The sequence below is a fragment of the Silurus meridionalis genome, chromosome 6, assembly GCF_014805685.1.
Source record: "Silurus meridionalis isolate SWU-2019-XX chromosome 6, ASM1480568v1, whole genome shotgun sequence".
Taxonomy (NCBI): domain Eukaryota; kingdom Metazoa; phylum Chordata; class Actinopteri; order Siluriformes; family Siluridae; genus Silurus; species Silurus meridionalis.
In genome coordinates, this window is record NC_060889.1 from 19,149,114 (window position 1) to 19,170,993 (window position 21,880).

The 21,880-nt window shown below is 37.9% G+C and overlaps 1 protein-coding gene across 2 annotated transcripts in view; it reads left to right on the top strand.

The window, feature by feature from the left end:
- Positions 1-21,880, top strand: part of col4a5 (collagen, type IV, alpha 5 (Alport syndrome)) — a 44,552-nt gene that overhangs the window by 15,102 nt on the left and 7,570 nt on the right. Inside the window, exons 2-40 of one of the 2 annotated variants that reach the window (XM_046851359.1) lie at positions 4,220-4,279; positions 5,918-6,007; positions 6,145-6,189; positions 6,275-6,319; positions 7,222-7,284; positions 7,906-7,959; positions 8,073-8,099; positions 8,966-9,046; positions 9,273-9,335; positions 9,447-9,482; positions 9,599-9,640; positions 9,769-9,861; positions 11,114-11,167; positions 11,320-11,376; positions 11,470-11,568; positions 11,691-11,732; positions 11,828-11,918; positions 12,137-12,172; positions 12,276-12,527; positions 12,631-12,720; positions 13,868-13,938; positions 14,034-14,225; positions 14,382-14,550; positions 14,653-14,745; positions 15,283-15,387; positions 15,515-15,612; positions 15,807-15,957; positions 16,071-16,184; positions 16,309-16,476; positions 16,573-16,662; positions 17,753-17,899; positions 18,049-18,147; positions 18,230-18,319; positions 18,396-18,535; positions 18,735-18,861; positions 18,997-19,176; positions 19,405-19,455; positions 19,604-19,789; positions 21,510-21,518. In XM_046851359.1, the coding sequence (XP_046707315.1) occupies positions 4,220-4,279; positions 5,918-6,007; positions 6,145-6,189; positions 6,275-6,319; positions 7,222-7,284; positions 7,906-7,959; positions 8,073-8,099; positions 8,966-9,046; positions 9,273-9,335; positions 9,447-9,482; positions 9,599-9,640; positions 9,769-9,861; positions 11,114-11,167; positions 11,320-11,376; positions 11,470-11,568; positions 11,691-11,732; positions 11,828-11,918; positions 12,137-12,172; positions 12,276-12,527; positions 12,631-12,720; positions 13,868-13,938; positions 14,034-14,225; positions 14,382-14,550; positions 14,653-14,745; positions 15,283-15,387; positions 15,515-15,612; positions 15,807-15,957; positions 16,071-16,184; positions 16,309-16,476; positions 16,573-16,662; positions 17,753-17,899; positions 18,049-18,147; positions 18,230-18,319; positions 18,396-18,535; positions 18,735-18,861; positions 18,997-19,176; positions 19,405-19,455; positions 19,604-19,789; positions 21,510-21,518 (3,700 nt within the window). The remainder of the gene's footprint in view (positions 1-4,219; positions 4,280-5,917; positions 6,008-6,144; positions 6,190-6,274; positions 6,320-7,221; positions 7,285-7,905; positions 7,960-8,072; positions 8,100-8,965; positions 9,047-9,272; positions 9,336-9,446; positions 9,483-9,598; positions 9,641-9,768; positions 9,862-11,113; positions 11,168-11,319; positions 11,377-11,469; positions 11,569-11,690; positions 11,733-11,827; positions 11,919-12,136; positions 12,173-12,275; positions 12,528-12,630; positions 12,721-13,867; positions 13,939-14,033; positions 14,226-14,381; positions 14,551-14,652; positions 14,746-15,282; positions 15,388-15,514; positions 15,613-15,806; positions 15,958-16,070; positions 16,185-16,308; positions 16,477-16,572; positions 16,663-17,752; positions 17,900-18,048; positions 18,148-18,229; positions 18,320-18,395; positions 18,536-18,734; positions 18,862-18,996; positions 19,177-19,404; positions 19,456-19,603; positions 19,790-21,509; positions 21,519-21,880) is intronic. The other variant, XM_046851360.1, reaches the window with a different exon arrangement.

Below are 21,880 nucleotides of genomic sequence, written 5' to 3' on the forward strand. Positions count from 1 at the left end.
TATGTGTATATGCGGATCAGAGGATCAGAGCGCAATGATGCAGCATAATCTGAGGGCCAAAGAATGCTGGGAGCAGACAGAAGCCATCGGCAGCAGACCACGGCTAATGTGGGTCTGAAAAAACACGCACGTACACACACACAAACACACACACATCATCCACAACATTCTGATGTACCACTAGGCGGCTCCCCACTTGTTCTGACTTAAACTTTTGTGTGTTCAGTGTGAATTGAAAGCCGAAGGACCATGCAGTTTTCTTTTCAGGGCAGTGATTGCCAGATCTGATGAGGACACAGAGGTCTAGACAGGGTTTTAAAATTGGCAGAGATGCATAATAGGATTTAGTGGAATAAACAGACTAAAACATAAAGTGGAGTGTTTTTCTAGTGCCAGGAAAGAGAACAATGAAGTCTGGAGGTGTGTGGACTGGGCAGAGATTTGTAGAACAGAAGAATTGTCACAATAATCTCTTCATCCACTTGATGTTTAATTACAACAGGAACTGAAGCAGGGAGTTTATAGCCTAGTGATTATTATGGTATATTATTATACACTGATCAGGCATAACATTATGACATTAGTACATTATAAATGGTGAAGTAAATAACACTGTTTATCTCTTCCTCATGGCACATGTTAGTGAGTGGGATTTATTAGGCAGCAAGTGAACATTTTGTCCTCAAAGTTGACGTGTTAGAAGCAGGAAAAATGGGCAAGTGTAAGGATTTGAGTGAGTTGGACAAATTGTGCTGTCTAGACGACTGGGTCAGAGCATCTCCAAAACTGCAGCTCTTTTGTGATGTTCCCAGTCTGCAGTGGTCAGTATCTATCAAAAGTGACTAAAGGAGGAACAGTAAAGAACCGGCGGCAGGGTCATGGGCGGTCAAGGCTCATTGATACACATGGGGAGCGAAGACTGGCCCGTGTGGTCCGATCCAACAGACGAGCTACTGAAGGACCAAAACAATATTAGGCAGGTGGTCATAATGTTATGCCTGATCGATGGCGATAAAGTTATGTTTGGTCAGTGTACATTGTAAGAGATTTGGCTATTGTTAAAATATACCATGCAAACAGTGGGCGAGAATATGAATTTTTTTTATTTTATAATATCATTATATATTGATGATATATTATATTAATTAAGTTAGTTCTATAGGACATTACTTTTCTAATGAATATATTGTGTTAATAATTTCGGAATAGATGCTGTCACTAGGTTCTTGCTGTAGAAGCAAATGTCCAGAGTTGCAACCAGATCTTACCCACTTTCTACAGGCTTCCCACTAACTTTAAACCCCTAACCCTAATACACGCATGACTGCACAACACAAAACAAGACATTAAACACACTAATCTAGCCTGAAGCACACTGTGCAGTTTCTCCCCCCTTATTTTTGTTGGCTTGACCCCACCCAGGTTGGAGGAGCTGATCAGGTTCGGCTCCAGCCCATTGGCATTTTGCTCCACAGCAAGGGGTTCTTAGGGGTTTGTAGGAAAAACAGAGTCATAGAAACTCTTGTGTCCCTCAGTCATTTCATTTCTGTCCAGATGCAAGAGTTTGATCACAGTTGAGGCGTGTAAAATGTTACATCAAGTCAAAGAGAGAATATAATCCCGTCTGGATAGAACTTAAGAGTCTAATTATAAACTGCACATGTTTAAGATTAATATATGGTCTGGAATTTAACTGCATGTTTAGTGTGCTGTGCTGAGTCTGTCTGTGCAGTTTCCTTTTTACATTGAGAAGCTTTTATCCAGCGCAGATTACAAGTGAGGCAAAATACAGTCCAAACACTTTTATTCAGTCTGTTGTGCATGTGACACCAGTGGCATTTGTGCAAAAGCACAGGGACTGCACTGATAATAAAATGGCACTGTGGAAGTGGAATCTACAGTGGTGTTGATGCATAGTTCAGGTTACAGCCAGGATACTCGATTGGCATGAGAGCTCACACAGGCTTTTGGTGTTTGGAAATAAAATATTTGAACAAGACATTTTTTTACTTTTGCTCAGACCACAAAGTGAAGTAAGATTCATCAGAGCTGTGAAAGACATGTGTAAACATGAAGTCATATTAAGACAGAAATATTAATGCTGGTATAAGTTGGTTGGTTGGTTTATTAGTGTTTCTGGAACTGGACACAAATATGTTTTTGCTTGAATATTTTAAACAACATGAATATGAAGATTTATATATAAATATGAAACGTGTGTTTTGACTTTAGAGCTGGTCATGAGTTGAGTTGGCTGAATTATCCAACTCCTACGTGAACACTCTGTTCTAGACCATTCATTGTAGAAAATCGAAAACAGCCATAACACACACACACACACACACACACACACACACACACACACACACACACTCAAGACAGTGTTTACTGAGAATATGGTGGGTGCTGTTCTTGGATTCCCTTTTATTTTGATGGGTTTTAAATGAATCAGAAAGAGTTTTTTTGGCACCTCTCTCTCTCTCTCTCTCTCTCTCTCTCTCTCTCTCTCGCTCTCTCTCTCTCTCTCTCTCTCTATCTATCTATCTATCTATCTCTTTCTCGCTCTCTCTTGCTCTCTCTCTCTCTCTTTCTCTCTCTCTCTCTCTTTTTGAGTTTTGGGTGCTTCTGGTTCTTTAATGCATGTCTGTTTAAGGAAAAATATAAAATTCTAAAAAAAAATATACAAATAAAAAGTAAGATTTTTGTTGCATGCATTCTGATGATTGAATGCTTTTGGGTTTTAGCACTTTTTTTGTATAGTATAATAGTGCAATAGGTTTTGTAATACCTGTAATTTAGTAACCAGCATCTCATTTATGTAGAGTGAGTGGTCAGTTTGTTCATCTGTCTAACAGCTTAGGTTGAGGTATTGTGTGTGTCTTTTTTTTTCTTATGGACTTTTATTTCTTGAGATAATCGACTAAATACTGCCATCTACTGGTAGTAAAATGTATTTAGCGTCATACCGCATACACATCTCACACTTTGATTATACTGAATGACTCATTACAGTATTACAGTACAGCACTTAAAACTGCATTCCTCCCAACAAACAACACCTTACTGACACAAAAGGTGATTTTTTTGGAGCTTTTGGTCAGTCTTATTGTGTTTTTAAACTTTCTTTGTGTTTGGAGTATTTAGTTTTTACTGCCCCTCTGTGTACTAAACCTGTCCGACTGTATCCCACCCCCTCCATATGTTCCTCTTATTTCTGTTGCACTTTCTCCTGCTACTTGGGTTCAGAAGAAAAGTTGTTTCATGTTACTGTGTTGTGCACACTGTACGATAAATATGGCTGTGGGGAAAATTAAGACCAACTTGACCACTTGATTTGACTTGACTTGAGGTGGACTTGAGATGATAAAGCACTGGTATCAGTATATTTGAACTAAGGCAATAAGTTAATTAATCACTGCAGACACATTTATTTTATTAGCTCTTAATGGAATAATAATCTCTGTAGAAGAAACTGTAGATTGTGAAACGATGCTTCGGTCATGCGATGATAAAATAATCTTTATTATAATTTTGCAGCAGTTGCAACTGAAAGTACTTCTCAGTAACAGAGCAATGAGACATGCGATTTAAGAAAATGAAATAAAAGTATAACACAACAAGTTCAATAATAACATACAATAATATTAATATTTATAGTAAGATAAAATAAGACTGAAAATGCTGTACTGTCTTGAAGTTAAATAGAAATAAACAATAAGAAAAGATAAAAATAGTAAACACCATGCCGTTTGCAGATTTAGACAAAACGTCTCTTTTTGATAGACTCTATCAACAAGGTGATAGTAAAGTGTGCAACACATTGTGATTAAAGTATTATTATTATTATAATTATAATGGAGATTTCCATAAACTCCTAAGAGTGGGTGTGACTCACTGGCCAGCAACATGAAAACAAATAATAGATAAGATTAAATCAAACTGCAATTTTTGAAATTATACTGTAACAAAATGGTGGGTGTAAATGGTCTAAGGTTTTCTTATCACAAGCGTGCAAATAAATAAATAGAATGGTCCTATTTTCCTCAATCATTAATTTAACATTTGGATAGATTCATTATTATCATCAAAATTGTGCTGAGATCATTAGAGGAGTTGGTGAAAGGACACCGAAAGGACTAAATATGTATTATCTAATCACTCTCTCTCTCTCTCTCTCTCTCTCTCTCTCTCTCTCTCTCTCTCTCTCTCTCTCTCTCAGGCATGTCATGGTTGTGGGCCTGGACCAAAGTGTGACTGCAGTGGAGTGAAAGGAGCCAAGGTGAGTGTGTACACGATGAATTAATACTTCTTTGCATAGTCTAAATCATCCGTCAAATAACAGAGAAACGCATTGATGGCTGATTGAACACCTGGAGGATGTTATATGTTTGTTGAGTAGAGCGGTCAAAAAATTTCCCAATCCAAACCACAAGTGACAGATTAATAACTATCCAAGATTAAGTGTTGGAATAAATCACAACCACATCCAGATATAAAGTGATGAATGAACTGTTATAATGTTAATATTTGTAATGGGGGTGATATGACAGCAATTCAATGCCATTATGTTTAAAGACCTTTCAAAGTTTACACTATGTGTCAGTTTATAAAAGTTTCCTTACAGAGTGACAGCAAAAAAGCTTCATCATATGTACGGAAATGAATTGTTTAACACTAAATCAGGAGGAAAAATTGATTCTCAAAATAAATATTCTGCAGTTATAATGATTCAGACCAGTTTTAACTTTAATATCAAGTAAGTCACATTCTGGCATTGTTATTAAAACATTTTATTAAAACATTTCACATTGTATTAACATTTTGTAACATAATGACGGACAGAAATGTAAGTCATTTTCTAGAATTGGGGATGAATCATCAATCAAAAGAACAATAAACAAAAAAGTTGTAATAAAAAATTTAATTATAATTCAAAATTATACAGTGTCAATATAATTGTAATTAAGATGTAACCTATTATAAATTAAGTAATATTAATTTTATATTATTCTTTTAACTATTCATTCATTGTTGTATTTTTATTGATAATGAAATTACGAGTGCTATTTATGAGAGCTGGTGTATGTAAAACTTTATAGTGTCCAAATCCAGTTCCAATCTTTCCCATTTGTTACAGTTTTTTTTTTTTCCAACATTCGGTCCACCATTTTTTTTTCTGCACTCTTTAATTGATTCATTCATCAATTATTTATTTGCCAAATGATGAACTATGTGATATACCACACATTTTAGATTGTTTAACATTTTCCAGCCAAGCCAGTCTTTTTGTTTCTCAGACACAGCTTGTGGCAGTCACCTGTGTGTAATAATTGTCAGTATGGCTCTTGTCACGCGCCCTAAGCTTATATCCGTTCCCTGTACCCTAAAGCTGCGGGGTGTGGAGCAGTTTAGTTTATCTTTGAGAAGCTGCCAAGTCTGTGTTTTCTTTTCTAGGTATTTTGAGTGCTGCTATAGTGTGAGGTTTACTGTGTGTGTGGCTTTCTAATGTCTCAACATGACTACTTTCATGCCTGGGCTTTCCCTACTTTTTTCTTTCCAAAAGCATTCATGCTTTTTTCCATCCCTTTATAGTAATAAACATTTACCCATGCTTCAAAAAACAAGGCCTTTCCAAGATGCAATTTATAATAGATATTTATGTGCTTTTTGATCTTTACAATATTTCTCAGCCTTTGTTGTTTTGTATAAATGTGTTGCTAGGTCACAGGTACACGATAATAGACTCTTATGTATTGTATTATGTTTTGTCTTATACTGTATAACCTGATGGCATGGCACAGGACTACAAAATACAAGTCTGGGCAAACACAGACATCTGTTATCCTCATATCTTTAAAGTGATAATCTTTCATTTCCACTAAGGCACTACTGCTGTCCTGTGCTTGTGTGTTCGCAGGGTGATAGAGGTTTCCCAGGTCAGACAGGACATCCGGGTGTTCCAGGATTCCCCGGACCAGAAGGGCCAATTGGACCCGAAGGGGAGAAGGTCAGGGGTCAATTCAGCGTTAAATCTTTAATCGGTTACATGTAAAGTTAGTGTAATGTAAATGTACTCATTAAGATCATTAAGATTTATGTTCTGTGAAACATCTGATTCTAAATTTTATTCATGTTTTCCACCAGGGTGATGATGGATTTTCAGGACCACCTGGACCTAAAGGAATAAGAGTGAGACGGCTTAGACAATAATACTCTTAAAAAGTCAAACTAGTAGTGTCTTCTGCTCATGTGTGCTAACTGTGTCTTTTTACAGGGACCTCCAGGACTTCCTGGATTTGCAGGGACACCAGGACTTCCAGTGAGTATTTCTGATTATTATTATAATCAATAATAAGAATTATAATAATAACAATAAAAATAATGAAGCACAAGAAATAAACAGGAACAAAAGAGACATTTACAAGACGAAAGATGAGTGTCAAAAAGGGAAAATCATAGGAATAAATATGTTTACAAAAAACTTGTCTTGTTGTGATTTTTGATTTAAAGAAATATATATTTCAACCATTTTTATAGCCCAGATTTGTATAGTGAAGAAAGTGAGAAAACCCGTGGTTTTTAGTTGAGAAAGGGAATAACGCGTGTTATGGAATAATGCGTAAAAATGATATTGGAAGTTATTACGGCTGTAATCCCAGCACATGCAGCCTACACTGTCCACAGTGTTGTGTATGCTCACCCATCACATGCAAGTAATCAAGAAAGCAAAAGCTGATCAGTCATCTCCCACAAGATAAGCAATTTCAAGCGATAAGCACCATGACAACCCGGAACACAGTTTCCACTCTAAGAACATTCGGTTGTAATTTGTGTACAGATAAAAGAAAACTGGAACAAGAGAAATATAAATACTATAGTTCTCAGGGACAGCAAAACAATACCCTGGATAATTACAGGTATTGTTGTAGCTAAAACAGACATAATACAGTGTATTTTTAGGTTAAACCCATTTTGTTTTCAAAGTGTACTTTTAAAAGCAGTAACAACTGCTTCTATGACACAAGAGACACTCATGGCAAATCAGGAACGAGTCAGCATTTGTTTAACCCACTCATACAGTTTGACTGATTCTGGATTGATCATTGTAGCACTAAGTTATGCTTAATTTGATGTGTTTAATACATAACACCTGATGCCTGGTAGTTTCTGTTCTCTCTCAGCAGCAGTTCTGACTGTGTGCTCTTCATGTTTGATTGATAGGGTCTTCCAGGACTGGATGGGCCTCCAGGTCCAAAAGGAATTGCAGGCTGTAACGGAACAAAGGTGTGTATCAGGAACACAAGAGGAATGATCAGTACTAATGTACTAATGCAGAATGTGTTTGAGCATTAAAGAGAGGGAGACCGTGTTTCTCAGTAGAGTTAGAGAACACTGGTGACTGAAGAATGTTGTAAGCTGTGTTGTTAAAATTAGTTTGGTTTATGCTTCCAAATCCAATAATCTGTCAATGAAATTCAGATCAGCAGTCATTGAACCATATAAACATTAATAATTGATCATTTGTAATCAACATTTGTCCTCAGCAGATATAATACATTGATAAATCTGAAATTAGTAGAGATACAGCAAATTTTGTGCATAGATTATTATCATAGCTGTAGAATTCTACAGTGTATTAGTCCAAGTCTTTGGTGAATACACTTGGTGTAGATCAGGGGAGCCCAATACGTCGACCACGATCTACCGGTCGATCGCAAAGGTAGTGTGGGTAGATCGCAATAGAAATTTATTTATGCATTTTTATAGTAGGTAGGTTATTCTGACTTGGTCATTTTATAAGTAGCTAGCATGCTAAAAAAGTGTGTGCACCCATGGTGTAGAATCAGTCTGAAGGGTATATAGTGGATCAGAGCTTATGTTTATGTTTGGTATGTTTGATCACAGGGTGAAAAAGGAATACCAGGAATTCCAGGTTTATCAGGTCTAGATGGTCGTCCGGTAAGTGCTCTCTCCTCACACTGGACATTTATGGATAGTGGACATGATCCTGAACCACAATGTTAACTGGCATTCCCTCTTCTTCTTTATTTGTGTCTCTCTCTCTTTTTTAGGGACCATCTGGTGAGCCAGGACAGAAGGCAAGTGTTGCTTTAAACAACCTACACAAGGATAGCTACACCAAACCATCCACCTTTCTTTCTTTCTTTCTTTCTTTCTTTCTTTCTTTCTTTCTTTCTTTCTTTCTTTCTTTCTTTCTTTCTTTCTTTCTTTCTTTCTTTTTTATTTCTTTCTTACTTCCTTTCTTTCTTTCTTTCTTTCTTTCTTTCTTTCTTTCTTTCTTTCTTTCTTTCTTTCTTTCTTTCTTTCTTTCTTTCTTTCTTTCTTTCTTTCTTTCTTTCTTTCTTTTGTTTTGTTTCTTTGTTTGTTTGGGTTAAACCCACTGCAATTAAGTTACTGCAATGATCTAATAAGCCAAATATAGATTCAAATTAGATTTACAAATAAAAGCTTTCAGTCAGTGGTGGACAGTAACACAGTAAATGTAATCTGATATTTTACTGAAGTAGATTTTTTCGTGTATCTGTACTTCCATTTGGGGAGACTTTTACTTTTAACAAATATCTTACTTTTTGCTAAACTATATTTTGCGAATCAGTCGTTTCTTTTTATTTAGGAGGCAAGAGTCTTGTTATAGTTATAATAGGACATAAAAGCCTTAATAAATACTGAAAAAAAATATAGTATGTTTATAAGTACTTCAGATTCTTAAGTACATATTAAGGCATATATGTTTGTACGTTGAAAGGGAATGTTGAAAGGGAACACTTTTACTTTTGCTGAAGTATTATTTTGTCTAGTGAATCTCTACTTTAATTCAAGTACATGGTTTGTGTACTTCATCCATCACTGCTTCCAGTATATCTGTACTCATTGCTGTGGTACTTCACATTATCTGATGCTAGATATGCTTTATAATCTTTCTCTATCTCTCACTGTCTGACAGGGAGAACCTGGTGATGTCAAAGTTTTAGAAACCCATGGAACACCAGGTGGTCCAGGAAGCACTGGTCAGCCAGGCCCCAGAGTATGTTACTTTACACATGTCCATATCACAGACTCCATGTTATTTCTGCTGTATTGTTACTGAAAATATTGATGATGTGTTCTCGTTTAAAGTTATAGATTAAATCAATTTGTGTATACATGTTACAACTTTACAGTTTTGTGTGGTTACGCTAGCATATTTAGTTCATTATCTTAATTTCAATCAACATCCTATAACAAACCCACTGGTGTGTATGTTTGTGTAGGGAGATCCAGGACTGCCCGGGTTGCCAGGACCTGTTGGTCCTCATGGTCCCAGAGGTTATGATGTATGCTGTTTTTTGGGTTTTTTTGTTAAACACTGATTGTGTAATGTTAACTGTTGGACTGAGCACATTGTAAATGTAATGTCTGTGTTTTTTCTTCACTTTTTATTTTAGGGGCCACCAGGTCCGCCTGGTCCACCAGGGCCAAAGGTAATCTGTGCTTCTAAAGCTAATTCATGGTCATGTATGTAATTCAAGCATACTTACGTTTGACATTCTGAGATGTGTCAATTAAAAGATTGTACTGTATAACTGTTTTTGCATAGGGAAACATGGGGCTAAACTTCCAAGGGCCTAAAGGAGAGAAGGTATAATAACAAAAGTTACTAACATACAGTATAGTGTAAAAAAATAAGCACTTGCTTGTGACCTCACTCTGTGTATGTTTGTGTGTGTGTGTGTGTGTGTGTGTGTGTGTGTGTGTGTGTGTGTGTAGGGTGAAATTGGCTTGCAGGGACCTCCTGGGCCTCCAGGGCAAGTCGATCAGTTAATAGGTACAACAGACGGAGTGGTTCATCGAGGAGAGAAGGTACAATTATTCTGATCCCCACTTTATTGTAATATCCAGCACAACACGACTGTTTCCTGACATGTGGACAATCAACCAGAAGTATTACAATGAAGCGCAGACAGAATTTGCACATCTGGGTTTTTATTTAAAGTAATTGAAGCAGCAGAACCTCAGAAATCGAGCAGATTGAGTGAGGCTTTACAAGACATTAGCAAGTTATGTGATGTTGGGTTGTGAAACAGTGAAGCAGGAGTGAAGGTTATTGTACTTTAAGATAAAAATACATATTGATGTACACATTGTTTGCTTGTAAAGGCATCATCATCATTTTGGCAGCGTGTTTTTTTACCATGTGCAAATCAATCTGGAAGCCCCATTTCCTGTCTATTTAAAGAAACACTTCACTAAGGCACAATAATGAATATTTTAGTGTAGTCCTACAGACATGAATAAAGCAGCAACGTATAAACATACGTAGCATATATGCATACATTCTGTAAGTTTTTATCTTTGGACTATTAAAGGTTATAGAGAGAGAAACAGTCATACAATGAGACAGTTAACATAAAATGACAGAACCTTCTGTGGAGGCTTGTGAGTATGATTTATTTTGAAAAGTGTTAGAAAATGAAGGGAAATCAGGAACTCAAAAGCAGAAAGTCTATTCTGATTTTGCAGTATGTTTAATGACTGGGCTGAGTTATGCTTCTGAACCAAATTTCACTTCATTCAGCCACTGACCCAAAACTTGCTCAATAGATTGACATCTATGTGGATGTAAATATGGTATGAGTAAACATGCATAGTTTTAAGCTGACATCTTCTGGCTATACACATGTGCATTGTTGGCATGACATTACAAAACAGTTAACAAACAAACTATTTTCATGAGTCTGTGCCCAGTCTCTATAAAATAAATTCTTTATTGATTAAAAAATATATATATTATATGAAACTAATCCTTCTGTAGCCTTAGATGCATATAGGGTATTAAAATGATTTTTTTATGTAGACCACAAGATGGCGCCACAGTAACTTTTTACATGGTCCACTAGGTGGCATTAATAACGCTTCATTTTTTCTGTTTAATAAAAAGAAATGTTTATTAAGTCTGCATTGATAAGCTAATATAAATTATTAGCATTTGAACTGGAAGTAGATATATTGTGTAGTGAACAGTACCCCCTACACACACACACACACACACACACACACACACACAAAACACTAATATCAATTAATGTTAAGTCTGCTTCCTATTCTATTTTAGGGTGACCGTGGTGGACCTGGACCAACTGGATCTCCTGGCCCCGCTGGACCACCTGTTAGTATAATATCTTAGATTATAACCAGATTATTAGTACCAGTAGCTATTACAACATCGGTTAACTCCAAATGATCTTTATTGGTTTATTGGTGGAGCATTGTATATGGATTTACCTAGATTACAAAAAAATCTCTGCTTTCGATTAACAGGGTCCATATGGAGGTCCAAAGGGAGACAAAGGGGAGCCTGGAGAAGCTGGAAAGCGGGTGAGGATTAAATCACACTCACTGAGAGAAAGACACTACAATCATATAAACAGCAGGTGAACTCAGTATTATTTATGCTTGTTAATCCTTAAGGGTAAACCTGGTAAAGATGGGGAGCCTGGTCCTCCTGGACTTCAAGGTGTCATAGGAGATCCTGGTGCACCTGGCTTTCCGGGAAATATTGGAGAAAGAGTAAGATTCTTTACGACCACACATTTATTTATCGTAATGTTGACATATTAAGTGTAAAAGTGAAAAAAAGGCCCTGCTTGTCATATTGACTCTAGAGGAATTTACCTCTTGTTTATTTGTAGGGTGAAAAAGGTGAGCGTGGACTACCTGGACCTCCAGGCGTGGTATGTCAACATTTGTAGTGTTGTTTTTTTATTTTTCACTTTTCTGGTTGTCATGGAAAATACAACAGCTCTCATGTCATTAATTTCTCATTTAGGTGACATCCCCATCCCAAAACCGAGTAGGACCTAAAGGAGATCCTGGGCTTCCAGGATCCCCTGGGATTAAAGGAGAGCCAGGACTGACTGGTATGGCTTGTTTCAACAACATTCAGTTCTGTTTTTTTTTTTATTCATGCTAAATTTTAGACATATATAAAGAGATATATTATAAAACATAATGAAATATCTACTTTTAAACTAAAGACTTGACAAAAATTACTTTTATTTATTTGAATATCTTTCTGATATACACAAAAATATGATTGTAAATTTTGGGTCTTTACCTGTTCATTGGTTATTTCCAGGTGTCCAAGGACCACCAGGTCAGCCAGGCCGTCCAGGTGAGAGCCTTTTTCAGTCATTGTTCATTTGAACTTAATATAGTAAAGTACACTGTTATTCAGTGAATATGTGTGCATTCATAAATGTTGTATCTTATCCTAGGAATTGGAAGTCAAGGCCCACCAGGGCCCCCTGGTTTTCAGGGAGAGAGAGGACAGAAGGGAGATCAAGGATCACCTGGAGCTTCTCTTCCTGGTGCGCCCGGTAGAACTGGACCACCAGGTTTGCAAGGACCTCCGGGACTTCCAGGACCACCAGGAATATCCAACGGTGTTGAAAACTGCATCCCAGGTCCGGCTGGTCTTCCAGGTCTGAATGGTGAACCTGGTTTCCCAGGAGAGAGTGGCCAGAAGGGTATGGCAATACTAAATATTAATCAAGAAGAATAAGAAATGCTTGCTGACACCTTATGCAAACTTGAAAGGCATTTAGTTCATTTGGGGCCGTTTTATTGCAGGTGAAAAGGGGGACACATGTGTGAATTGTTTCTTAAGTGGCAACCTCATTCCAGGACCACAGGGTCCACCTGGGCCCACAGGATCCCCAGGTAAGAACCTTGTCATCAATTTAGATTGAAATACAGCATGATTTTTGTTCAAGTTAACAAACTTTATGCATTGTCTTTCTTTTGAATATTAATAGCCATGGGAGTGAATATTGCACTTTTCATATATTTTAGATTGAAATGATGCAAAAATAAGTGTGTTCAATATGACATAAAATTCATACATAATTAATATTACAAAAATAAATTGTATTGATATCATCAATGTGAGAGCAACAAATTTTAAGCCAAACCGTAATAACTCAGAAGCTTCCTGTATGCTGATTTAAGCTAGTTTACATTTTATAAAAAAAGTTATTTCTTACATGAGTCAATTCAATAAAAGTTTTTTCTATGTACGAAGAGATTTTATTCTGTTACAAAGTTATTTTTATGATGTAGGTAAAATATTACAGAATCTCTTACTGGGAATTCTGGCAAATTTTGTCTTGGTTGGTCCAGTATATACTTTAATACAAGTTTTTTTCTTGTAATTCTGCCTTTTTTTCTTCGCATTTCTTTTTAATTTTTGTTAACATCCAACATTTCTGGTGCATCCACCAGTAACCATGTTGCCTCCTCCATAGCTGATTGTTAGACAGAGTTCTCTCCAGGGCTCGGAGCCTTAGTGTGATACCATGTGATTCTATTGATTTTAGCCTTTTTTATTTTCAATGTGTAAAGCTTTCTGCCACTACAGAGGAGTGATGTTGCTCGATTGGCAAAAAAAGTCAGAATTGCAAGAAATAAAGTTGGAATTAGGCAAACTTTTTTAATGTGGCATAAACGACCCCTTGCCCCTTCGCTGTTTTCTACCCGTTTCTCAAATTTTTTCATTCTGAAACTGTTTACCTGTCCAGAGCGCTGCAGAGTTTAGTGGGTGGTGCATCAGTAATAATGGACCATGGGGAAATGCAGTGCTCCATGTGTAGTTGAATAATTTAATTAAATAATTTGCCTCGATAGTTTTTTTGTATTTGACTCGAGAAATCAATTTATGTATTAGGGCTGTCAATCGATTTGAATATTTAATTGCAACTTAATTGTACATTTTTATCTGTTATAAATGTATATATATAAAATACAACTTTTAAAAATACAACTTTTAGTCAGATGATGTGTTTAAGTGAGTTTGATGATTTTAACACAGGCAGTCCTGGGCTCCCTGGTTTTAAAGGAGAAAGAGGAACCCCAGGCAATCCTGGTCTTTTGGGGCCACCAGTAAGTATTTAATCTTCAGTCCTTAAAATAGTCTAAAAGTGTTGGGAAGGATTATCAACCCTTGTAACATTTTAACTTCCTATAATATTTTCTAGGGCCAAGAAGGACCACAAGGTTTACCTGGACTACCTGGTGAGAAGGGTGACCCAGGTGATGCAGTTGCCTATGATGGTATGAAGGGAGACAAGGGAGACACTGGATTCCCTGGCCCTCCAGGTCTGCCTGGCCGGGATGGACCACCTGGTCGAAATGGACCTTCTGGGCCGCCTGGTCCCAAAGGCACACCTGTAAGTATTTGTTCAATGTTTTGTGCAAAATTCAACTCTACATAACACAGGGTTTCATAAAGCTGTTTCTGAATGTTTGTGTGTCATTGGTCACTGGATAAACTGGAGATCTTTTGTTGTACATAAGAATATTTTTGGTGTGCTTGTTCTTGCCAGGGTTCTCTACTGGTTAAAGGTGAACGTGGGCCTCCTGGAGATTCTGGTCCCCAAGGTCCTCCTGGGGACAGGGGCATTCCTGGTGCACCTGGATTTGGAATACAGGGACCTACTGGAGAGAAAGGATTTCAGGGTGTTTCAGGAAGGCAAGGACCTCCTGGACCTCCAGGTGAGATCCCAAGCAAGGCATAGTCAGTAAGATGGATTTGATGATTTGGCCTCACTGGCACAGTACCTTAATCTTAAATTTAACCTTGATGTCACCTGGTAGGTCAAAAAGGTGATCCAGGTCAGACTGTCTCTGAGAAGGGGGCACCTGGACCAAGAGGACGTGATGGAGACCCTGGTTTACCAGGAAATCCAGGTAAATCTGTCACCTTTATTGATCTGGTGAGCCTTTGAAGCAATGCAGGGTTGTATTTTAGATTGAAAATTGAAATTTTGTTTAAAATCTTGAATTTAAATACATCTAGCTATTTTGTAGGGATGATTTATTAAATATCTGTTATTAAATAGAAACTGCTGAACTGGAGAGTTTATAAAACATGATTATGTTTGGATTTTATCAATGAATTCTGTTAAAATGGAGAATATTATAGAGAAAGTTAATTAGTTTGGAGCTCACCCAGAGTTATTTCATAAAACATGATCTTGGTTTGTAATTGGGTTTGTGCTTCTAAATAGCTTCAAAATGGTGTCATGATTTAAGACCTTTTGCTGTTTGTGAAATGTGTTAATAATCAAAATATAAAAGCAAAGTATGTGGAGGTACCATGACAGTATTTTACGGGTACCATTTTACGATTATTAATAAAATGTTATTATATATTGCGTGCAGATTAAAGAATAAACCAAAATGAGAACTATCTGTGTTAATGAGATTCAATCTTCTTCTGTACAGGTAACCCCGGTGAACCTGGCACCCCAGGTTTCCCAGGATTACCTGGCCAAAAAGGAGAACCAGGTCATCCCGGTATAGGCTTGCAAGGTCCACCAGGACCTAAAGGTAAACTCTAAGAGCACAGCAAAGTGCTGCTGTGAAGTCGGTTTTGATGTATCTTATTTAAAAATGTGCAAACATGTAACAAATTATAATAAACTTCACTGTTAATGCTACCGAATACAATTTCCAGGATTCCCAGGTATTTCAGGAAGTCCTGGTGGCCCTGGCAGGCCTGGACCCCCTGGTGTAGATGGATTGCCAGGTGCACCTGGACTCCGTGGACCTAAGGTGACATAAAAAACTATGAACAGTCAAGCACAATTTTAACATTTAGAAGCAAGATCACTGTATGATAATGCAACCCCATTTTTAGAGAGTAATTATTTTGTAATGAACATTCTGAAAAATATCAACAAATATATATGTGTGTGTGTGTGTGTGTGTGTGTGTGTGTGTGTGTGTGTGTGTGTGTGTGTCCACAGGGTGAACCTGGTTATGGTATCCCTGGCCCTCAGGGGTCCCCAGGATTGCCTGGCAGTAAGGGTTTTCCTGGTCCTAAAGGTGATTCTGGATTCCCTGGAAATCCAGGTGCACCTGGCCGACCTGGTATTGATGGTCCCCCTGGCTATAAAGGTACTGTTCTAAACATTCTGTAAGTTATTTCAATTGCAAAAGCATCAGCATGATACTTTTCATGTTTTATGTAACCTTTTGAATGCAGTAAGTCACAGCTCTTTTTTTCATAGGTGACTCTGGTACTCCTGGTCCTCCGGGTCCACCTGGCCTTCAAGGCCTCCCTGGTTTTGGTGCACCCGGCCAACCTGGACCAGCAGGCCCTATAGGACCTATGGGTAATCCTGGTAAGTTTTCAGATCTTAGCGAGTTGGAACACTTTTATACAAAAAGTGTGATATATTTTTAGATGTATGAGGTGCTGTTGGTATCAGTGTCTGCATATGTGAGTATGTTGCATTGCCTGTATAGGTTCTCCTGGTTTTAATGGTGAGAAAGGAGACCCTGGTCCCCCTGGACTAGATATTCCAGGTTTACCTGGTGACTCGGGTAGCCCTGGATTGCCTGGACCACCTGGTCCTCCTGGCCCTCCTGGGAACCCGGGTAACCCTGGCCAAGATGGACTGCATGGATTCCCTGGTAATATAAAACTATAACATATAAACTATATCTAAAACATGTATAACTTCATCTATAACAACAGGGCTATATACAATGTATCTGAACACTTTGCAGGGCAAAAGGGAGACATGGGAGTAATGGGTGCTCCAGGACCTGCTGGTAATCCTGGCAGCCCTGGTGTTCCAGGATTTCCTGGGCCAAAAGGTAAACCCTATTTGATATAGTATCATATATAGATATAGAGTTATATATCATATATAAATATATAGTTGTGCTGCAACTAACGGTCAATATTACATTTGATTAATCGGATAATTGAAAAAAATATTATTAAATTTTTTTTTTTTAGATTAATTGATTATTCTGATAAAAACTCCTTTTTTACAATGAGATCTTTTCCGTATTATAACTATATAAAACCCCAAAATATAATACAACATTGTTTTAACATTTTTTGCTGAAACACAAACTACACACATATTTTGTTCAGTTGTAAAGATATAGAGAATATAATGTATATAATAATATTAAATGTATATAATAAAGCCTAGAATATATAATAAATTAAATTTAGTATAATAAAGAAATTATATATGCATAAATTAAATATTAAACAAGCATTTAAACATAGTAAAGCCACAGTAAATCACGTTTGAAAACAGATAAGTTACTGTTGTTGAAGACAAATGCTATAAATAGAGAATGAACGGAGAAACGCAACTAACAAGCTTAATAAAAAAAAGGAAAAAATATGCATTAGTGTACAAATGCATAATCATTCGCTGAAAACCACAACAGTGACTAAAATGTAATCGTTTATTGCTGCTGTTATTTGCTGCTTTTAGATTAGAGCTGATTGCGCAACCTGATGCTCCTGGTCACACCAGAACAAGTGTGATGGTCCCGAAGTTAACAAACACACAGTTTACACAATCGCACTTCATTAAACTACACCATTTTCAGATGATGAGGATTATACAGTTTCTGCTCACCGTGCTGATGTTTCACCCTCATCCGTGACATCAGTGTGTTTTCTTTTCGCATGCTCGTGTATCACTGTGTTACTTCAATACCACACAACTTTGCATAACTTGTAGGTTAGTCTTCTTTGTGGAGTTTAATATAAAATGCTCTAATGCCTTGGATGGCTTGGGATGCACACTTTTTCCTGCTGGCAGTTGACCTTTTCACCACCATTTCACATGCGACTCTAACTATCTTACCATGACGCTAACTTCAGCAGCCCAACTCATTGACAATGAATTTCATTATCGATTTTTTCGATGCCCTGTAGGTGATCAAGGCCAACCAGGACTTCCAGGAAATCAAGGTGTGAACGGAGCAAAAGGAAATAAAGGTGAACCAGGTCTAAGAGGCCCAGCTGGTATCAGCATTCCTGGTAATGAACTGAAAGGAGTGAAGGGAGAACAAGGACCTCAAGGCAAGAGCTTCTTGCTAACAAATAAAGAAATTTGTTAGCAAACCCTGCAAAACAACAGAATAGCCAAACACAAACATGCTAATACCACATTACAATCTGGAACTTTTTCACTCCTGTATATGAATAGACCCTACTTCTGTTTTATGCAGGACCTAGTGGACCTGCTGGAACAAAGGGTATTGCTGGTCTTCAAGGAGATCCAGGTCAACCCGGACAAGATGGACGTCCTGGACCACCCGGACCCCCAGGTAAATCAGGCACTTTATCACATGTGCACTATATGAGTCTAGTATGGTATATGGATGTTTACAAAATATAACTGCATTGTAGGTCACAAAGGAGATCCTGGAATTCCAGGGATACCAGGACCTTCCGGTAGTTCAGGACAGAAAGGCAGCATGGGCGAGATGGGATTTCCTGGTAGGGTTTATTGAAAAACAGTTTAAAGCTTTACTGAAATAGTGAATTCAAACTAATTTAGTATATTTTGGTATAGGCCCTACTGGAGTTAAAGGAAGCCCAGGACAAGCTGGACATCCTGGACAGCCTGGATCTCCAGGAGCACCAGGATTCCCAGGACCAAAAGGAGACCCTGGAACGCCAGGATTTGGTCAACCAGGAACTCCAGGACCCAAGGTATTAACAGTATTGTAGTAAAGCTTTTTCCTTTTGGTTGTAATTCCATGCTTCACCACTAAAGGGAGATTTCTGTGACGTCACACTGCGTTATCTCTGTAATGTCACAGTTGCCCGCTCTTTGTATAGGTTTTATATATGACAGATGTAAAGAGTGTAAAGATTAACAGGTGGGCTTTTCTTACCTATTATTGAACAGGGTGAACCTGGCTCTCCTGGTGCCCCTGGAATCACAGGGCCAAAAGGTCAACAGGGACTTCCAGGAAGCCCAGGGTCACCTGGGAATCCTGGACCAAAGGGTGATCCTGGCCTCCCAGGATTTAAAGGTACAGTACAAATTATATTCCATTTTACAATGTTATTAGTCGTTAGTTCATTATAGTTACAGTTTTATATATATCAGTCAGATGATCAATTGCTTGAACACTGGGTATTGCTTCATGAAAACTTTTTGCTTTTAGGTGCACATGGTGCTCCTGGTCCTAAGGGTCTGGATGGAGTCCCAGGTGCCCCTGGTCTAGCAGGAGCACCTGGGGGGCAAGGACCTAGTGGTTCTCCTGGTTTTCCAGGTGTACCTGGAGACAAGGGTCAAGCTGGTCGTGATGGTATTCCAGGAAAGGCAGGATTGAAAGGAGAGCCAGGTAAGTGTGGTTGAGTGCTAATTCATGTGTTCTGCTTATCAAATCCTTGGTAATAGCCACACACATGGATATTTGGCATATATACATACATACATACAACAGAAAATGCATTGTATAAGGTAGCATTTCACTGCATTTCGTACCCTGTATGTATGTGTATGTGACATACAATTTGATTTGATTTGATTTGATTTGATTTGATTTTTGTTTTGTGTTTTATTTGTCTAGGTATACCAGGTTATGGGCTCCCAGGTCCTCCAGGCATTCCTGGGATGCCAGGTAAAATGTTTTTTAAAGAACAAAAACACTGTTATTTTGGCAAACTATTTATTTGTTTATTTTTTTGCTTTTCTTTTTCTTTCAAGCAATTTAAACTAACCAAAATATAAAATGTAAGTTAAAACTTTTTCTTTATCAAATAATGTAGGTCCCAAAGGAGACCCCGGCCCTTCTGGCCAGCCTGGCAGCCCTGGTTACCCTGGACCAAAGGGTGACATTGGAAGTCCTGGTTTAACAGGCAACCCTGGTCGTCAAGGACCCCCTGGTCCTATTGGTCAGTCCATTCAAGGGCCTAAAGGAATCCAGGGTCCTCCTGGACCACCAGGAAGAGGAGGTAATTTAACCTTTCTCATCTTATTCATATCTTAGTGGCTGACTCTGTTCCATGAGATGTGTATTCTGCACAGTTTAAATTAAATAAATCTGGTTTTAATATTAAGATATTTGAATCCTGATGATTTCACAATCATTCATGACATGGAGATCAGGAGAGCAAAACTGACTATGCTCTCAATGTAACAGGGAGGGGCATTACTCATTTCTCTGTCAGTCAAAGAGACATCAGCTAATCCATTTATTTGATGGGCTGGCTGGCATCACAGATATTAGAGGAAGCACTTCTTAGTTTTCATCCTCCCCACTCTGTGAGGTGTGATGTAACATGAGGGGAGTGGCAACTAGTTGGAGGCAAATTTTCTGATCAAACTGAAAGTAAAAAACTTTCTTTCGGCTTCTCCCATCAGGGGTCGCCACAGCGGATCATCCGCATGTTTGATTTGGCACTTGTTTTTATGCTGGATGCCCTTCCTAACACAACCCTCCTCATTTATCCGGGCTTGGGACCAGCACTAAGAGTGGCTGGGGTTGGTTCCCTGACCGGGGATCAAACCCGGGCCGCAGCGGTGAGAGCGCCGCATCCTAACCACTAGACCACCAGGGACCCCTGATCAAACTGAAAGTAAATGTGATAAAAACAATTAATAAAAAATACATTTGAAAGTCTTAATGAGACAGGTCTGGTGTTTTAGATGAGATATGTTGCAGGATATCAGATCTCTAGGAGCAGGGTTGTGCTCTTCATTGGTCAAATCTATTGTCTGGCTCTACCAGTGATACTTTAATTATCAGTTCTATATAACACTGAACCAGACAGTAGAAAGGCCATTTTCAATGTTTAGTCATGTGATTTATTTGCATGAATGTTGCACAAATCATCACAAGTCTCAAAATCATATTGCACAAATCTATTAGGGAGCACAAATGTACTGAACACTCCACACTTACACAGTGCCTGAGTCACTCCACCGCATGCACGTCCTCTTATTTTTGTGTACTTCGGAAATGTGTGTACGGTGTAGGGTTTGCACGAACCGATCAATGTGTTTCACCGAGACCCAATCAGGGCCCAAGCAGCATGGATCCATCCACCATGTGTCCAATTTCTTCATCTGTTTACTTGTTCATTCATCCATCCTTCCTCATGTGTCTCCACTCCCTTATCCCTGTTTTTTTCTCCTGAGAATCGAAAATTCATTCCCTCTTCTCCACAGCGTGCTGTCTGTCTGATGTAATGCTGAATCCAGTGATTCAAAAAAAGGATGATCAGTAGTGTAATGCCTTTTTTTTGTGCATTCCTCCACCTGCATGGGAACATTTAAACAGTTATGATGTGTAAAGGCTTTACAGAACTGTACAATATGGGCTTTGTTAGTCAGAATGTACAAATATAAATATAGCCAAAATGTAAGTAAGCAAGTAAATACATAAATTAATAACAATATTTAAATGTTCCATTCAAAATTCAAACTTGTTTAGGTTCTTTCCTATAATCTATTTACAATTTTGAAAAAACTGATTTACGGTTACAGTTTGTAAGTAAGTAATTAATTATTTACTTAATTAGTTAAAATAAGGCATGATATATAAAACAAAGAGCCCAGTTTTGGCAGGTGTCTGTTTGGCTAAATCTATGCCCAGATATATTGTGGGTTTGACCTGATTCTCCTGTTTCCTGTGGTGTGGCTTCACCTTCTCCTGATGACGCTTGCTGGCAGGCTCTGAAGGTCAGGTTCTCCTCATTCCAGAAAAGTTTTTTTTTAAATAATAATAACTTTACCATTACAGCTTTTGATATTAGAATATGACTGTTATTAATTATTTAAAGTCCAAGGGCCTCATTAATGAAAACCTGTTGTAATATTAAAAGATCATATTGGCTCTTAAATTCCATGGATTTGTTTCTATATTCGAAGTCATCCACAAATCAAGGTCCGAGATGAAACGGTCTGAGATGAAACATTCAGTATATGCACACAAATCGAAATGTACACTCATGTCAGATTTTTTTGTCATGTGGGTGTTACTGTAGGTAACCGTGAGACTAGAATGAAAGTATTGAATTCCACAAAAAATATAAATAGTCATA